This window comes from Hydra vulgaris, chromosome 07, assembly GCF_038396675.1.
Source record: "Hydra vulgaris chromosome 07, alternate assembly HydraT2T_AEP".
NCBI lineage: Eukaryota > Metazoa > Cnidaria > Hydrozoa > Anthoathecata > Hydridae > Hydra > Hydra vulgaris.
Genome location: NC_088926.1, coordinates 34,091,260 through 34,111,785, shown reverse-complemented (window position 1 = coordinate 34,111,785; position 20,526 = coordinate 34,091,260). Strand labels below are relative to the sequence as shown.

The 20,526-nt window shown below is 25.3% G+C and overlaps 1 protein-coding gene across 2 annotated transcripts; it reads left to right on the top strand.

Annotated features, from left to right (window-relative positions):
* Positions 1 to 708: 708 nt before the first annotated feature.
* Positions 709 to 17,999, top strand: LOC100203201 (fizzy-related protein homolog). 2 transcript variants are annotated; one of them, XM_065801675.1, is made up of 22 exons: positions 710 to 876; positions 2,637 to 2,707; positions 5,857 to 5,917; positions 6,043 to 6,077; positions 8,782 to 8,810; positions 8,964 to 9,028; positions 9,140 to 9,199; positions 9,276 to 9,361; positions 9,437 to 9,464; positions 9,643 to 9,699; positions 9,769 to 9,867; positions 9,978 to 10,043; positions 10,142 to 10,244; positions 11,405 to 11,477; positions 11,563 to 11,608; positions 12,163 to 12,225; positions 12,369 to 12,461; positions 12,573 to 12,674; positions 16,880 to 16,918; positions 17,000 to 17,104; positions 17,179 to 17,271; positions 17,344 to 17,999. In XM_065801675.1, exons 1-22 carry the CDS (start codon positions 805 to 807, stop codon positions 17,383 to 17,385), a joined length of 1,488 nt encoding a protein of 495 aa, XP_065657747.1. In that variant the 5' UTR covers positions 710 to 804; the 3' UTR covers positions 17,386 to 17,999. The 2 variants fall into 2 exon arrangements, with proteins under 2 accessions (XP_065657748.1, XP_065657747.1); XM_065801676.1 differs by lacking the exons at positions 12,369 to 12,461; positions 12,573 to 12,674 and having other exon boundaries at positions 709 to 876; positions 17,344 to 17,506.
* Positions 18,000 to 20,526: the final 2,527 nt, after the last annotated feature.

Sequence of the window (20,526 nt, the reverse complement as noted above, 5' to 3'; positions counted from 1 at the left end):
GTAATTTTTCAATTTTTGGTTAATAAACTTTAATAAATATTAAATTTCTAAAATTTAAGATATTGCGTATTTTCGTAGATGTTGGCAATCATACAGAAATCACTCGAAACTATTTTAATTAAAAAAACCGTTAAAAATTGGTGTTTCGGTTTGATCGTAAGTTCAAATTTTCAAATTTTGTTTTGATCTCCGCTACTTTTTAAATGGACTATAAATTGCATTAAAAAAAAAGTGTTTGACACAAGCTATCTTTTACAGTTTGCATTTACAATACTATATTATAATTTATATATGTTCAAAATTTATTTAATTTTATTGTTTTCTTGACCTATGTATTTTTTTCTATTTACTTTATATTACATATATATTATCGTTTGTTTTATAAAAAGTAAAAATATAAAGTTAGAAAAATAACAACACAGTAATAAAAAACAACAACAACAAAAAACAAACGACAGTATTCAAATATAAAACAATAGAAATACATGGTAATATCTAATTAATGTATTTTTTTAATTTTTGTAATTAATAGAACATCCCTCCGGATATAAAATATATTGAATGTTTACAATAATTTCCTGTCTGTTTTATATGTCAAATATTGTAAAAAAACATCTACAAATGTTATGCTGTAAAAAGAATGCAAAGAGCTACTAAAGAATATTTTCTAAATAACTCATAAATTTTTATGTATACACATATAAGAGTTACTTTTTTTTAATTTTTATTTATTTTTTAACAGTTCTTAATTTAAACATACAAACAATTATATTTCTTATTTTGAAACTTTGTATTCTCAATCAAATGGATCCGGCTTATGAACAACGTTTATTCAGACAAGTTAATGGAATTAAAACTCCAACAAAAAGTCCAATTGTAAGTTAAGATGTTTTCATTTTTATTTTAGCGTATATGCATTAATTTTTAAATAACTTAAAGGTATAACAAACTTAAACTCAGTCAAAGAATTTTAAATAACTTGAAGTTATTTTAACTTAACTTTAACTTAAAGGTATTTTAAATAACTTAATGGTATAAAAAACTTAAACTCAGTCAGAAAATTTATATAAATTGTTTTTTTCTCTTTGTATTTTACACTAAGAATGTTCAAATAGTATAATATGTGTGTAGTCACAATAAAAAAATGTTGGAAATACTTCAAAATAATTAAGATAGTACTTTATTTAAGTTATTGTGATGGTAATTTTGCAAGCAATGAATGTTGGTGTAAAACAAATTTTAGTTTAACATTTTTATACTCTTCATCATTTAACTATTTTCATGATATCTCTGATAAAGGTCACCTGTAATGAGTTGGTTGAATAACTACTCCATCGTAAGTTTTACAGAAAAGTAGCAAATGACCATGAGGTTATTAGCATAATTAAAAGCTGAGCTACAATTTCATTGAGCTGGTTATTAGTTTTTTAAGTTTTCCAACTTTGATTATGATGCAAAACACTTTTATTTCAAAAATTTATCTGAAAAATCTTGTTTTTGTTTTTACTTATCATTTTTGCTATTCTGTGTTTATAGCAATCTCCAGTTAAGCCAGTGTTTGTGCAAATGTTATATATATATATATATATATATATATATATATATATATATATATATATATATATATATATATATATATATATATATATATATATATATATATATATATAAATATATATATATATATATATATATATATATATATAAACATAAATATATATATATATATATGTATATATATATATATATATATATATATATATATATATATATATATATATATATATATATATATATATATATATATATATATATATATATATATATACATACATATATTTAGTCTTTATTAAAGTTTTTAAGTCATTTTTTTATTTTTATTAAACTATTAAACAGATTTGTAATTAAGCTAGTTTGCTCCTATAGTGTAAAAAGCACAAAATTTTACACAGTATACAGTTTTACATTTTGGATATTACTGTTATTATTACTTTGGATAGTAATCTTCTGTAAAATACCTAAAGTAATCTAAATAAAGAATAATTCTAAATATTCTAAACAGATAGTATTGTTCAAACTCTGTGAAAGAGCTTTGTGAACATGCATTCATAAAACAGTTTGCTGTATTTTGTAGCTGATATACAAAATACCATTTATATTAAACAATATATAATATTAGAGCTGTATGACATAAACAGTATTTATCTTATTAGTACACTATTTGTGATTCTATTAAATAGTTTTTTATTTACATTAATCATATAGAAATTTAATTCTAAAATTAAAAGATTGTTCAAGATTTTTCAAGATATAGTATGAAGTAGAGAGCTATTAAGTAATCCATTTTAGTGATTTATGAACTAAAATGACTTAATCAGGTTGCATATAACTTTTATTATCCTGTTTGTCAGACTACTTTCTTGACTTATTAACATGCTTATATGCACTTCAACATTTATAATCAGTTGGTACACAACAAGTTGGTAGTTTCAATAAAGACAGTAAACCTTATAGCTCGGATGTTTACTAGGCACTGGCACTATATAATATATATAGCATTTATGTAAACTTGCTAATCTTTTTTGAAATCATTTATTTTTTATTCAAATTTTATTAAAGATTTAACTTTTACCTAGTCTTCACCATTTGGAAAAAGTCCTGGGCAGGTAACGCCTACCAAGCGGTTGCAAGATGCTGGGTTAGATAGGTAGATATTTGTTCCTTTTATATAAACGTTACATGTAATTTATAATAATATCTATAAAGTCAATGTATTGTATATAATATATTTAATGTATCAAATAATAACAATAACAATAAAAATCATTAGGCAGCTCTCCAAATCAAAAAAAAAAAAAATTATTTTTGGTTGGCATAAGTTCTGCACAAAATTTTTAATGCAAAGGTTTCACCAGAATAATATAGAAACAAGGTTGTCAAATAATTGCTGACCTCAGACACTCTTATATAGGCAGTTAGGTCGATATTGCTGAATATAGGCCCTAATTTAGGTTAGGTCAGACTTGGATCATCATGATCTCCCTGTTAATGGTATTATGTAATCCATTACAACCTGTTGAATGTCCTGCTGCCTTGTAGGATTCATTTTCTAAGCAAAGGCTAAAAGTGAACTTCCTGTTATCAAATGCTATCTCATATCTGTCATGTCTACAGTGGTATCTGCTTTTGTCTGTTATATAGTTAAAGGTGTCTTAGTTACTCTGTTCACTCCTCCGTTATTTATCATGTATGTATGTTTGTGTTCTGTCTGAACCTCTGGTGTAGTGTTAGGTCAGTTACTACCTTCTAATTACAACTGTATATTTTACCATTCACCTTAATTTCCAGTATTCAAATAGATAATATGTTTTTCATGTTCAATATGTTAAAGTACTGCTTACAGAAGTTTTTTTTACAAAAGGATCATCATTATCAACCTGCTTCTGGTGACATATACTGCCCCATATCCTGCTGCCTTGCAGGATTTAATTTTCTAGGCAAAGGTTAGGTAAAATAAACTTTGACTTAAATACTTAAATTAAGTAAAAACATCTGTTTATAGTATATAAACTTATCCTTATAAAATTCTTTATAATATAATACAATATTTCTAGGGGTTATTTATACCCCCATTATTCAAGTAATCAACTGACTTAAGTACCTTAGGGCTTTGAATAGAAACAGTGTCTCAATAAAATACTCATCTTAGGCCTTTTTGATAGAAGCTATGCAACTCTTTCTGTCATCTTCTAATGTGGGTTCAGCTCAAAGACTTAGTTAAATAGTTCTGAAGCCAACTGGTAGTAAGGTTTTCTGAAATCTGTGTTAGTTTTCAAATAGGCTGACTTCATCAGCAGGTGTAAAACATCAAAGTATTAAAAGTGCAATTTTGTGCATGAATGATATTCCTCTTAGTGCTATTGGTGGGCATTGAGACCACAATAGAATTCCTTAGTTATGAATTTAAGTGCTAACTTTATAAGTTAGTTAGCAGGAGTGAGGCGATTGCATAGCTGATTGCTTAGGGTAGCATGCTCTATAATTGAGTTGAGTTCTCTTTAATATAAAGCATGGCTAAAGTACTTAAAATTATTATATAAAAAAACCCTCGCCACCAATTGTTTCTATCTTATAATATAATAAGTATAAATAACTATTCACCAGTTGGATCTTACCTCTTGCAGAATTCACCAGACCTACTTGTTCTTTGTGAGACTAGTTTATATTTGACTGTTATTATTCATTGATTTGCAAATACTTCGATAATCACATGTGTGACCTGGACATATACTAATGCATCATTTCATCTATCTGCAGTGAAATCAAATTTTAATTTTGTGACTAATCTTTTAGGTGCTTCTGTCTAGCACCACTTCACTCAATCACCTTTCTTTTTGTTTTATATTATTATCCTTCTCATGACTGCACTCTTTTAGATATAATTTACAATCAAATTGACTAAACCCTTTCTCTTTATCTCTCAGATAATAATGTTGTTTTTGGTGACTTTAATGCTATCTTGCTGAATGATTTGGCCCTAACACCACTGATCCTGCTGGCACTAAAGCTCATAACTTCTGTATTTCTCAATTGCTTATTCAGATATTTTCCAGCCAATCCTAGTCACTTACCTTCACTTTTTAATTTGTGTTTTATCTTTAACCATAGCTTGTGTTCAGTTTCTCCTCCCTTAAGTTTCCCTTTAAGTGATTTGGACTATGCAACATCTCTAAATCTTTTATCTCATACTTCTGCTTTGGACTCACACTCTCATCACACTCAGAGGCGATCTCCAAAAAGCCCATGCAGGATTTTTCTAAAGAGGCTCGTCTATGCAGATTTTACTAATGTATACTTGATTTGAAAGACTGTCTCGCATTAAATTTTATGAAGGCAGGTAACTTAGTGTAAACTAGTTAGCCTTTTATTGTATTATAAAAGTATCTTTCAGTATTGACATTATTTGCTTAAAAATGCAATGATAGATTTCAAATGGAGCTCAAATGTTCAGGAGAATGCGAAAGAATGAATTGATAATTTTGAGAATGTAGATATTCAAGAGTATTGTGGATAATATATAATACAATAGATAATTAATGCATTTTAAATACTTTGATTCAAATAAGAAACTCCAAGTTTTATTTGAAATAAAAATTAGCCTGTACTGCTTTAAGACATAAAACTAGAATACCTTTACTCTCGAGTCCTTAATAAAAGGGGGAGAGGGATGTTTATTAACTTTTGGAAAATTTTCCCATTCACCCCAAGCTTATTAAGACACCCCTGTTTATTAATTTTCACTTGTTGTCAGCAAAAACTTTATATCTCTTAAGAAAAAAAAAAAAATTGGTCTTAAAAATTAGAAAATAATTCAATCAGTAACTGATAAAAACTAAAGCTTTCAGCGTAAACAGGCTTTAAAAATTGCTGGCCTAATAAATCTCAATTTGTCGAAAATGAGCTTTTGGTTTATTTCTCACTAAGGTATAAAACTTATATCAGCATATTAAATCCTATTGAAATTATGATAAAACAGCTGTTTAAAAATAGTTTTAAGCGTGTTTTTTATAAATATAAGTTCAGATTTATAAACTGAACATTTTTATAATAAATATATATATTGTAAAGTAAAAAAGTTCCCCCCACCTTTTATTAACCCCTCCCCCCCTCCGTTTGTTTGATCTGGACTAAAATTTTCCCCATCCTTTTATTCCCCCTCCCCCCTCTCTCCTCCCCCCTCCCTTGTATTAAGGACTCGAGAGTAAGAGTTTAACTTTTATTTAAAAAAATACAATAAACAAACAAATAAAAAAGCATTTTTCTGCCTCTAATCTGTATGTTGTATTCTTGTTTTAGATTTATTCCTAATCGAGCTGTGGTTAACTTAAGTAAAGGATTTCTTTCAACGCCTCCAAATGTAAGAAAATTAATTGAACCTTTTTGTTTTTGTAAATTGTTTTAAATTAATCAAACAATTTGACTGGTAAATTTCTAACTATATAATTTTACTTTTATAAAAATAGTATTATGTTTTTATGTTAGGAAAATGTGGATCCTGCATTATTATCTGGAACAAAGTAAGAAATTATTGCAAAAATAATGTAGAAATATTGTGTATTTATATTTATCATGTTTTAACTGATTTCAATGACTTGTTTCAATATTTGTGAAAAAAATCTTCTAAATTTGAGTGTCAAACTCCTTTAACAAAAAAAGGAGTTTGACACTCAAATTTAGAAGATTTTTGCCTAAGATGATTGCCTCTTTCTGCAAATTTTCCTGTTGCACCATTCATTAGGCGCATTGAGTAACACAATTAGCTTTAGTGTTTAAAATACTTTTAAATGCAGTTTCTCATATACGTAACATCAAAAAAAGGTTAATCTAAAATAGTGGGGGTACAAATCTTTTAGGTTAAATGTATAAAAGTTGGTATGGTTATGGTATGGTTGGTATGAGTTTTACTGGCATTTTGTAAGTTTTCAAAGTAACAAATGCAAAGAAATTGCTTCATGCTGTATAAAATTTTTATACAGAAGTTTTGAATGGCAACTATTTTAGGCTTTGTTTTTAAATTTCATCTCTGCAAAATAATAAGATAATTGATGTTCTGTAATTGCTAAAAATTTAGACACAAATTTAAATTGTTTTTTTTTTTACTGTATTCACTTGTATATTCACTCTAATCAAATTTATTCACTTTAATCAAAATATGTTCACTATCTGAGTCAATTTATTTAACAAATCCAAAAATATAACTAAAGTACCAAAACTATAAGACACAAAAAGCCATTGTCATCACCAAGTTCTCTAAATCTATTACTCACTAATATTCGTAGTCTTTTTTTCTATTGAGTCTTATCTCTTGCAAAGTTCACCAGACCTACTTACACTTTGTGAGACTAATTTGAGTTCAGCTGTCTCATCTTGTGATCTTAGTATTGTTTTACATGCTTAGCCTGGGTTTTAAAGAATTGGACTTTATGCATCAGCAATTATTAAAATTAAAGTGAGTATAACATATCAGTAAGACTTTCTCTGAAGTGTGTATAATAAGACTTTAATGTAGCCATTGTTTTATCAACACTTATCTTTTTCTTATTTATACTGTTTATTTACTGATTTCAATTTATAATATTTATTTACTTTCTTTACTGATTTCAATTGCTCACCATATGAGCAATTGAAATCAGTTACTTGATAAAATCTTCATAAAGAGTCACAAAAAAAAAAAAAAAAAAAAACTGATTTTCAAAAAAATAAATTTTTTGGAAAATCAGACATTTTATGTGAATTTGTTATTTTATTTGAATCTGTTACTTCAACGGCACAATAAAATATTTTATTTTAATTGTTCAATTTTTCAGAAATGAAATTTAAACTCAAATTCGATGCCACTATTTGCTTAAAAAGATAATAAAATTGTAACATTTTTAGTAGAGGTGTCTATTAAATAAAAAACTTTATTCTAAATTCTTATAATTTTTTTTGGTGTTTTTGTAAAAAAAATTGTTATCACTACTTTGATATTTAAAGGAAACAGAAAAGAACTTACTAACCTCATCCATAAATTTGATAAAATATCCATCCATAAATTTGATAAAATTAGTTAAAAACTTACTTGTTTTAAGATTCATTAAAACATTTTTCATATAATAAAATGTAAATATTCATTTTCAATTGAAAGTGAATTTACCAAATATGTCAAGTAAGTCTTCACTGGCTTTGTAATCAAACTTTCCATATTTAATGTTGACTACTGCTAATAGAAATATAATAATCTTGAAACATGCAGGCCCCTTTAGCATACATTGGCTAACATGCCAGTTCTTATAAATTGATAGCAAAAGAAAAGTTATGCCATTTTGTTTGTAATATAATAAAGTAAAAAAAATATAAACAGCTACCAGACAAATGTAAAAAATGTAAAAAATATAAACAGCCACCAGACAAATGTAATAAATATAAACAGCCACCAGACAAATGTAACAAGTATAAACATCTACCAGACATATGTAAAAAATATAAACATTTACCTGACAAATATAAAAAATATAAATAGCAACCAGACAAACCTAAAAAAATATAAACAGCTTCCAAACAAATGTAACAAATATAAACATCTACAAGACAAATATAAAAAATATAAACAACTACCAGACAAATGTCAAAAATATAAAAACTACCAGACAAATGTAAAAAACATAAACAGTATATTTTATAAAACCTACCAGACAAATGTAAATAATATAAACAAAAACATTTTTGGGACACCTTAGTTTATCAACATTAAAAAACTTTGTGTAGATTTTGAAAAAATCATTGAACATTTTTAGTTTATGAATTTGTTGAAAATTTATAACTTATGTAATATATTATGTAACTAGCAGTAAATATTTCTTACAAATATTTACTTTGTTTTTCCTTAAATAAACTCTCAAATATATATATATATATATATATATATATATATATATATATATATATATATATATATATATATATATATATATATATATATATATATATATATATATATATATATATATATATATATATATATATATATATATATATATATATATATATATATATATATATATGTATATTATACCACTAAGAGCATCAAAAGCATTGTCAAAATCCTTATTATTTTTTAATTTTGGTATAAAAAATAATGAGGATTTTGAGGATACTTTTGTCTACTATATAGTAGATATTTTATGATTTATTTTAAGAAATAAAACTTTCTAAATATGGCATTTTTCGTTTATCTTTTAGAGACCATGTTCCCTGTTCAGAAAATAAAGGTACAGCAAAATATAATTTTATTTTTTATAATTTCTTTAATAAGATTTTCATAATTTCTTTAATAAAACTTGTATTTTATATGTTGTTGTTATGAATAAAGTTTTTATTCCTAATTTTTATATATTTGTTTTTAATATTTTAATCTTTTTTAGAATTTCTTCTCTATAATTCACTTCTTCGAAATGAACTCTTAAGAGACGAGATTGAAACTCTCACCGTATACTGTTTTTTTTTTCAGCATATACTGTTTTTTTTTTAAAAATACTTAATTGGTTTTTGTAAATAATTTTAACTTCATGTTTTTAAAATGAAATTTTTTGTACTCTAGGATGAAAATGATGAACGCCATGCTTTGTCTACTCCCAAGCACGTGCGTTCACTGTTTAAAGTAAGTTTCTTATGAGCTGTTTCATGTTGCAAAAACTTCCACCATTATTTGTATCAAAATTTGTTATTATTACTAGAGTCGAGCTCCTAATAAACGCAAATATTTACTTGATTCAATTGATATCTCATCCCCTTACACTATATCTCCTATTGGAACAAACAGGTTTTTTTTTTTTTTTTGCTTATAAAAATAGTTCAATTATAAATATTATTATAGTAATTAATACTGTTTCTTTAGCCACAGACTTCTACGATCTCCTAAAAAGGTAAAAGCAATTTTTTTAAATGTTCTGCTGTAATGAGCACACTACTACTGTTTAACGCATCCTTATAGTTTATGCTTATAATTACAATGTAGCTAATAAAGTATTTCAATTTTTATTTTGTTTACTGCTTATTTAATTCAATTAAATCAACCTTTGCTTATAAAAAATTTACTTTTAGGCAGTTCGCAAAATACCAAAAGTTCCTTATAAGGTTCTTGATGCACCTGATTTACAAGTAAGTATTATAGTTGTAATTAAGTACTTCCATACTTTTTTTCTTTCTAAAATTATATTATTTCTTTAGGATGATTTTTACTTGAATTTGGTTGACTGGTCGTGTCAAAATATTTTAAGTGTTGGGTTGGGATCTTGTGTGTATCTTTGGAGTGCTTATACCAGTCAGGTATGCTTTATAGTGAAGTGATAAATCATACTACTAATAATAATGTTAATAAAAGAAATTTTTTTATATTACAAAGTTAATTTAAAATGACTTACTACTGAACATATAAGGTGACCAAGTTGTGTGATCTATCATCTGAAGGTGATCCTGTTACTTCTGTTGCTTGGAATGATAAGGTAGAATAGTTTTGTGCATAGTTATTATATGTTTTTTATAATATATGATTTTTTGATTAAGTTATATGTTTTTTACTAAGTAAGGTATATAATTTTAGGGAAATCATTTGGCTGTTGGTACACACAAAGGATACATTCAAATTTGGGATATTGCTGTTTCAAAACGAATCCAGGTGTTGCAAGGTCACACAACAAGAGTTGGTGAGTTTTTTCTATACAAATAAATTTTTTTATTTTTCTTCAAAACAAATATAATTTTTTTTTTTGCATAAAACTAATGTCAGTGTATCAAATAACTTAAACAAATTTCCACTGGTTTTGTATAGTACCTCCAATATAGTACCATCACTTGTATTAAAGTACTTTATGTGGGTTTCTCCAATATAGTACCATCACTTGTGTTGTCGCAGTACTCTGTGCATTCTTCCCTAGACAGCAGTTTTAATAAAGGTTACCGTTATCTATGTTTTTCTCCAGAGTACCAGGCGTTTAGAGTGGTGTTACCCAAAACTACCTTTATAAATATAATTTGTTTTGATTTAAAAAAAAATATTCTAGATTAATGCTTGGTAATTTTTTTTCTATGTTTACTTTATTTTAGAAGAAAATATGTATATTTTAGATGTAATAGAATTTTCAGTTTGAAAATCAAATTTTCAAAATTTAAAAAAATTTCTTTTCAGATTATATCAAAGTGAAACTTAATTTCACAGACATAAAGTAAACATAGTTACTATGTTAAAAATATTTAAGTCATAAGAGAATTTTTTTTACGGATTTTAAAATTTTTTAAAATTTTCTCAGATGTTTCCTAAGAGATCAAAGAAAAAATGTGTTTTTTTATAAGGAAGCTGATTTTTCTTAGTTTTCTGGGTGTCTTGAACCAGACATGAGAAAAGTTTACACATTTTCGTCTATTTAGTTGTAATTTTGTTTCAAAAAAAATTAAATTTAGTTTTTTAACAAAAACTTTAATAAAAATGGTTTGTCATAGTATTTGATGAAAATGGTTTGTCATAGTATATAATGAAAACATCTACTTAAGATGATGCTACATTATCACAATTTTTTATAATTTTTTTTATAAACTTTAGGCATTTAAAAATTACCACTATAACGGTTTTAATGTGCAATTGTTTTTTGGAGTTTGCATGTCTTAAATACATGGTTTAGGTTCCACCGCAAGTAAACATGTATGCTCAGGAATGATTAATAATTTATGCTTACCTTAAATTTTGTATACATTTTGTTTGTAATCAGCAGGTATAGCAACTCTGAGAAAACATAACTTTTAATACAATATTAATGTGTTTGTACATTTTTAATAGTTTTTGTATTAAACATATTTAACAATATTTTAGGATCTTTAGCATGGAATAATGATATCCTTTGTTCGGGTAGTAGAGACCGGAATATCATTCAACGTGATGTCAGGTTTGAAATTATTTTTTTTGAATTTATTTAGTTACATTTATTATGTTAAAGTGTCAAGTACCTTGAGAAAACTAATATATTTTAGATGTCCAACAACATCTGAAAAGCGATTGGTTGGTCATCGTCAAGAGGTAAAAAATAAATTTTATATACAATTGAGGTGGCAACTTCTCTGAATACAAATCATGATTTTTTGAATAAATTAGAATCAATTCAAAAATTGATTTTAGTTCTTCATACCAACCATTTTAGAATGCAAACATTTATGTATTAAGTATTTTTCTATGAGCTCCAATTCATAAGGATTTTACTATGAGCTCTAATAAGACACATATTTTACTCTGCAATTTAACATTGTTCATTAATATTCATGTCTCTTTGCACATTGGCATTGTTCATAAATATTCATCATTTATAGTCCTAAAATTTAAATGAGATTTTAACAACAATTAAAAATAAAAATAATTAGAAACAGAAACAGTAACCTCAATAACTTTAAAGGTTGCATTAGCCTTAGAAAAGTGAATTAAAAAAAAACAACTAATAAATCTTGAGATTTTATCAAAAAAGTTTTTTTTCTTACATGTTAGAAAACTGCTAAGAAATAAAGAAATTTACCAATCAATCTAACACATTTAAATTATATTTGTTCTAATTTACAAAAAATATTTTCTTTTCTTATTAGGTTTGTGGTTTAAAGTGGTCACCTGACAAGCAACTGTTGGCATCTGGTGGAAATGATAATAAAGTATTTGATTTTTAGTTTTTTTATGATTTTTTTTTTAGTTGTATACTTTGTGTTTTACGTCATTATGAAGTAGAGCTATGAGGTTTTAAATCATTAAGGCTTATTTTTTATTAGAAATTAAAGAATCTTTAAATATTTTTCAGTTACTTGTTTGGAATCAATCTTTGACAACCCCTTTCCAACAGTATAATGATCACACTGCTGCTGTAAAAGCTATTGCTTGGTCACCCCATCAAGTATATAATTTATTTTGTCTGTCTAGCAGTTTGAGCCATGCATTAAATGTATAAAATCTTTTAATGATTTTCATTTTAAAGTTTAAAATAAATAAAAAGTATTTTCTTTAGCATGGTTTGCTAGCCAGTGGAGGAGGCACACAAGATAAGACAATTCGATTTTGGAATACATTAAATACTCAACAGCTGCAATGTGTAGATACTGGTTCCCAGGTTTTTATTTATGTTTTATAGTTTTTAATTGTTTCTCCTATTTATTTCATTTTATGTCACTCCAATAGTTTTATTCACACTAATAATTCATTCATAGTCCTTTTATTTGTTAATATCATAACTCATTTTATCAACAAAAACTCTCATCAAATGCTGTTCATCAACTTCTGTTCATCAAATGCTGTCCTTTTATCAACAAATATCCTCTTTTTATTAGTTTAACAATGTGACAACTGTTTTCTACTTTTTTAACTAACTTTCACAACTTTATGGTAATAATAAAAACAAAATGGGTATATCTGATCTTTTTTGTAAAGAAGCAAAACAAAGAAAATCAGCAAAAAAGATCTAAAACATTTTGAAAGGCTTGATGAATTTTATAAAATCTAGAGGCGAAAAAAATAGATCAAATTTGATCACAACTAATTACTGCAATTTAAGTTAAAATCAATTATAACAAGGTAATGCCAAACTCAAAATAATTTTTTTATTTGTATTAAGAGATACAGCACTCCACTTTCATCATGTGTTAAAAAAATATTCACTAATAAAATGATTGATTAAAATTTTGAGTATGATACTATAAAGATGATAAAACATATGGCATTTTTCTTCTTTAAAATTAGTCCCATGATATCTGCATTGAAATATTTTACTAATGATTAGTCTCTGATATATCAACTAGTTGTATTTGTAATCTACTTTTGTCACCGATTTTATTTTTTTAAGCTTATAGAAAAAATATTTCATTTTTTGGTATCTTGATATTTTTTGGACATGTACATGTCACATGGATGTGTGACAAATACATGTCACATGGATGTGTAACAAATACATATCACATGGATGTGTGACAAATACATGTCAAATGGATGTGTGACAAATACATGTATAAAATTTTGTACTTAAGCAAATGTACTGTTACTTGAGTTAAATTTTACTTAAGTACAAGTAAAAATTACTTGTCAAAGTGTTTACTCCAGTAAAAGTAAAAAGCTCATTAAATATGTACTCAGAATAAAAGTTACTGCGCTACTTTTTTAACAATCATTTTCAGGTAACCTGTCAAATAACAAAACATAAACAAGGTGGTCTATTTTTTCTGTATATCTTTACAATTGATATATTTAACTACTATTTTTAATTCTATTAAAGTTAGTCATTAATACTCATTTTATCAGTTAAAGCGTGTTTTTTTTTCAGTTCTTGCAAAATTAGCAGAAGCATATAGAATTGGCAAATTTATCATTATATTTTGATAAGATATGCGGGCAATGCATATATGAAAAAAATGCTTTGAATAAATAATTTTTTTTTTAGTACAAAAAGCATGTAAAAGGAACATCTTTAAAATGATGGTATATATATATATATATATATATATATATATATATATATATATATATATATATATATATATATATATATATATATATATATATATATATATATATAAATATATATATATATATATATATATATATATATATATATATATATATATATATATATATATATATATATATATATATATATATATAAATATATATATATATATATATATATATATATATATATATATATATATATATATATATAGTGTTTTTACTAATTTATTATTGCTCTGTTCTTTAAGAACATGGAGCACTCTATTTGTAAAATACACTAACATAATTTACATATATATATATATATATATATATATATATATATATATATATATATATATATATATATATATATATATATATATATATATATATATATATATATATGTAATTAATTAAAAATAACTAAAAAATATATTTAAATATACTTATTTATAAATATATATATTACTAATAAAAATGTATATATTTTTTCATGTTTTTTTTGCAAAAACATGAAAAATAAAGTTATTTTTCATGTTTTTTATAGTACTTTGTATAAAATGGAAACATTAAACCTTCGTTTTAAAGTTTCTTTTAAAAGTTTAAAAGAAAGATTAAAATTTGAAACAAAAGTGAGGCAGGTTATTAATTTCTTTGTAACTTCAGATTCAAAACATTAGTGAAAATAAAAAGGAAACAATTTTATAAAACAGGCGCTAATTTTTAACAACTTTAAAAATTAAATCATATTTTTTGTGAATTTAAAATACTCATACACATTAAATTTTTTTACTCAGTAACGTATATGATTAAATGTAGCGAAGTACGATATTTAAAGAAAAAATACTTAAGTAAAAGTAATCATTTAAAAAAATACTTTAAAAGTAAAAATTTACAAAAAAACTACTCAATTACAGTAACACAAGTTTGTTAGTAGTTTGTTATTTTTCACCTCTGCATATTCGTCAGCTTTAAATGAGCAACCATTTGACATATTACATTAGCTATAAATAGACAACCATCGCACATATACATGTTACATGGGTTTTATATACAGCCGAGGCTATAAGTTAAAATCCACTTTCCCTTATTTGAAAATATACAACTAAGTTTGATTTTAGTGAAATAAGCGTGTTTTTCATTAAAAGTATTTATTTTATAAACAATATATTAATATTTTAATATTTTATTGCACCTCCTTTGGCCTTTATCATCTCTGTAATTCTTTGCTTCATATTACCAACTAATTTTTCACAATCTGCCTGTGTGATTTTAGCCCATTTAAGAGCAATAACTTCTATAAAATGTTTTTTTTGAAGTGATCCCATGTGTCCTGACCCTTCTTTTAAGCATTACCCATTAATTTTCTACGGTTAAGGTCAGGCAACTATGCTGGCCATTCTAAAATTTGGACTTTATTTTTTACCAACCATTCCTTGGTATGATGTGCAATATGGCATGGAGCATTGTCTTGAAATAATATTGAAGATTTGTCTTCATTTGGAAATATTTATATATAAAAGACTCTATAAAACAGCAAATAAGTGCTATAAATCAAAATTAAGGAGATGTAGCTGCAATGCAACTTTTAAGTAAAAGTAAAACTGTAAAACTTGATATATGTTTTAACATTACATAATTTGAAGTTATATATTTAGATATATATAACATAAGTTAGATATTTGCATACACTTTCATTCACATTTTCTTATAATTAAAAAGTGCTGTGACTCTTTCTCGCCATTAACTTGGGTTATATGGTGCCGCAAGTTCTGTGCAAACTAATACTATTATTAAGTTGCTCATTACATAATATGATTTCAAAAAGAATAATTTTTTCATAAAAAAAATTTTGTTATGGATCTTTTGCATAAAAAATATGGCTTTTTATCTAAAAGTTAAAAAAGGTGTATTTTTTTTTAAATTTATTAAAATATTTTTTTCATGGGAACATTTACAGGATCCCTAATATTTTTTTTCATTTCTGATATTATTTTATTATATAGAATTCATTTAGAGGTATTGTTAGGCAATTTTTGAAAGTTTTTGTTTTTTGCCCCACCCTAATTTCACATGGGCTTTGAATTGGCAACCATTTTAACTACTTGCAATGTGACAGTAAAAAAAGAATATTATTTAACAGCTTTTTAAACTTTTATTTAAAATGTCTAAGATTAAATTCTTATATAGATTTATGATTAATTATATTAATTAATTAGGTTGGAAGAATGCTCAATTGCAAAATCTTATAAAACTAGTTTTTATTAATTTTTATATAAAAAAAAGTTACAATTTCTTATGGAAATATCGAAATTCAGCTTTTCTTTAACTTTTAATTTTTATGAATCATTTTTCTTAATTTTACTGCCCATTTAAAGCTCTAAGAATTGCATCATTAAAAGTTCATGTTGAATTTTTGCATCTGAATTATTTCTAAATATTTTTTGTTTTTTCTCTTTTGAATTCTCATTCGCTATGAATTGTAGAAACATTTTTATAAATTTATAAAATAAGGTTTTATAAATTAACATTTTTCAAAAGCCGTGAGTCCCACAAGATATATTAAAAAAAAGCCGTTATTATCTTTCAACATCGTGATATTTGAAAAAAAAAAAAATTCCATGCCCTTCCTTTTTAAAAATTTAAATAGTATAACCCACCCTTTTTATTTAAGATTTAATTCATTTATTTACTTTTTTAAATTATTATAAACAACTATTTATATTATAAACAACAATTTATTTATATATATAAAATTTATTTATATATATGTTGTTTATTATAATTATAAAAGTAAATAAGTGAATTAAATTTTGTGCTTACTGTAATATTTAGGTTTGCAACTTGGCTTGGTCTAAGCATTCAAATGAGTTGGTCAGTTATTTTTTAAAGTTATGTTATTAAGTTTTTCATATTTTTATTTGAATTTTTTTTTAAATATTGTATTAAAATTAGGTGAGTACCCACGGCTATTCACAAAATCAAGTTCTGGTGTGGAGATATCCAAGCTTGACCCAAGTTGCAAAGCTTACTGGTCACACATTTCGAGTTTTGTACTTGGTAATACCTCATTTATTTATTTATTAATACTATTAATGTAAAAAAAGGTTAAGTTAAATTTCTTTGTTACTCAGTCTATGTCTCCGGATGGAGAGTCAGTAGTTACTGGCGCTGGCGATGAAACATTGCGTTTTTGGAATACGTTTAGCAAGAGCCATACGCATAAGGTAAATTGAATAATTTAAAATTTTATTGTAACCTTTTTTTTTTAAAGTTTATGACATACGTCTCTATTTTAGGAGTCAAGGTCGGAACTTAATTTATTTTCGCACATCCGTTGAATTTTTAAATTTATAGCTATATGTATATAAAAAATCCAGATACCAAATATTAAATTATTATATATAGTACTAATTTATATGCGCAAAGCGATTTAAACTTTTTTTTTTCACTTTTTGTAATCTTTTAAAAATATATATAAATCGAAAAACTTTCTAAATATTAAAACGTAAATATTTAAGCGCGCGTAAAACACAGTGACGTTAAATGCAATTTTTTTTCTACATGTGTTCATTTTTGTAAATATTCGTCAATATATTTTTATTAGTGCCTTCATTTATATCTTACTGTTTTTTTTTAAATTAAATTAATTAAATGCAAGTACAAGTCTGTAAAAAATTTAAAAATCTCTCTGAAAAATCTATAAGTTCAGCTTATTTTTTACTACAATTTTTTATTTTTTATCTGAAGTGTCAAAGCATAAACGCGGTGTTTTTTTGTTTTGTTTTTTTCTCGTGTTTGTTTCGTGTTTTTTTTTGTTGTTGCTTTTTTTGGATTTCACGTCTATATCTTTTATTTTCTCGAATTATTTTATTATATGGCTTTTTGCTAGTATTTATTTTTTGCAAGATCAAAGAAAAAGGAATTGAATTATTAAAATTTGTTTTCCTTTTGACTTAAGTTTTTGTTGTTGTTTTTCACAATATCTTTTTATAAAACTTTAATTTTTTTTGTACTATACAACTAAATGTGGTAAAAAAGACATTTTAGAAATCAACTTACTTAATCAACTTAGAAATAGTCAAAATTGAAAATTCTTTTTTCTACGACAAGATTTACATTACATTTTGTCCAACTCACACAATTTATAAATATTTTAACAAATAAGTTAAAATTATGTAGTATTGAAATTATTTTTTTTTGTTTCTAACCGCTAACAATTTGCTCTAACAAATTTAAATTTAATTTTTTATATTACTTATATTTTGTATATATTTATATAGTATATACAAGGCCGGATAAAGGGTCTTGGGGGCCGGATGCAAAAATTATCAACATTCTTTGGAAAAAGTGATTCCAATTTATTCCTACGACTTCCTTGCGAACATCCTAGTGCTTATATATTTCCTTATTTGTCAAGAACTTGTAAAATTGGATAATTTCATTATAAAATTGTGTATCTGAAGGATAATTATTACTCAAGGATTTGGCTGCAGCAACAATGACATGAGCAGTCTTGGTTGGAAAACTAGTTAGAAAATAATACTTTTTCTCTACAGAATTGTAAGCAGAAAACCTTTCTTTCAAGCACATTTTAGACTTGTCTATGATAATAAAAAAGTGTTTAACTCCAAATTCATCACTGCCATTTAAAACCTCTATTCTACTTTTAAAAAATTGCATTTTTAATTTTTTGTATTTTAATGCTTGTACTTTAAGGTAATAGTAAGATTAGCTTAATAATGCTTCAGTCACGCTCTATACTTTTTAAATTTAAGTTATGCTCATAACAAACTATGCTCTTTCAGCTTTTTTATCAGTTTAGTAAAAAATGTTTGTAAACTACATTTAAAAACGAAAAATAAAAATAAACATTTGACGAAAAACAAACTCTTATCAAACTAACTGTAAAAATTTTTGTTTCAATTGTTTTGATCAACTTTCTTATTCTGCTCGGTCATAATATTTCATGTATTAAAAAGCGAGAAATTTTATACACTTTTATGCCTTTACAGTAGTGATATAAAAGTCTCAACAAATCCACAATAAATGGCATAAAATGTTTAAAATCTCAAGGACCTCTGCTTAGGGCACCCTGCTCCAATTTTTTTGTGGCCGGGTACAGCTGTGCCCATGCGCTTAGGTTAATTCGGCATTAAGTATATATAATACAACTATTTACATCAATATATCACCAATTATAATCAATAACTAATATCACCAAACTTAATTGAACATGTAAACAAAAATCCATGCAAGGATCTTTACTTTTTTAAATTTATAGTAATGGCTCATGTAAAGTATAAGTTGAACTACTGTTTCAAGATAATTAGAAAGTTCTTATTTCAAAACTTGAATATGGTGGATAGCACACACCTATCCAAAAATGGTCCCAACCTCAATTTTGAGGACCAAAAAAACGACCTATTGGACATTTATCTGCAAGGTCTCTTGTATCACCAGATGTAAAAATTAAAATCTAATCTCTATAGCCTAAGAAGAAAAACACATTTAAAGTTTTATAGCTCTTTGCGCTACTGATTGCACTTGGAGCTCCGTTGTGAATCTATTTTGTTTTTTTTTCACTTTTGGGTTATGGAGTTTTGAAAAAATATCAAAAACTCTTTACATATATGTGTTGGCTATAACCTGACAAAAAATTAGCTCTTCAACATTTGTGGTTTGTGTACAGGGACCTCAAGTATAGAGTATAGCACTAAAACCTCTTCAAAAAGAGACAACGGATGCTTAACGTTTTTATTATAACCTTATTATTGACTATGGAAGTTTCAAAATTTAATAGAATGAAGCCTTGGCATGTATATTTTAGGCAAAAAAAATAGGAGCAAGATATCTTTTATCTGTGAAAAGATATAGCTCTTAAAGTAAAAACCTGCCTTTGAAAAAGCAGCCGTAATGTAGCAGTTTTTCGTGGTTTTTATGTCTTTTAAAGATTCAAAGTTACATTAAATAACTAATCTAGTAACAATATGAGGTGACTAGTGGATATGGGATTCTATGGTTGTTAGACATCGCATCTGTGTGTACTTTGTCTGCAAAAAGAGTGCTTTTTTTGACCTTGTTTGTACAAAAGTAGGAGCAAAAAACACATAGAGAAATTTTTTTCTAGTTGTTCTGAATTTAAAACGCATAAAAACCTCTTTTTGTTTTAGTAGTTAAACCCACAGGTTTGCTTTGTTGTTTTTTCTAAACATTATTGAACAAAAATTGGATATAATAACAACTTTTTTCATATTGTAAAAATTATAATTGAATTGTAAATTCAAAATTAGTTGGTAATTTATAAAATAATTTCAGTATTAATGTTAGAATCAAGTTTTTTTTATATAAATCAAAAATGCATAATCTTGTTGTGCTTTTTTTTTGTTTTGAAGTATCTCCTAGACCTCCTATCTTTTATTGCTCTGACCAAGTTTGTTTCTACTATTTAAAAATCAAAAGCCACAACTTCAAAGTAATTA

Coding starts and splice junctions, on each gene's coding strand:
- LOC100203201 (XM_065801675.1), top strand. CDS start 805: ATGGATCCGGCTTATGAACAACGTTTATTCAGACAAGTTAATGGAATT. Junction 12,462..12,572: donor TTGCTTGGTCACCCCATCAA/GTATATAATTTA, acceptor TATTTTCTTTAG/CATGGTTTGCTAGCCAGTGG. Junction 17,105..17,178: donor CATTTCGAGTTTTGTACTTG/GTAATACCTCAT, acceptor TTTGTTACTCAG/TCTATGTCTCCGGATGGAGA.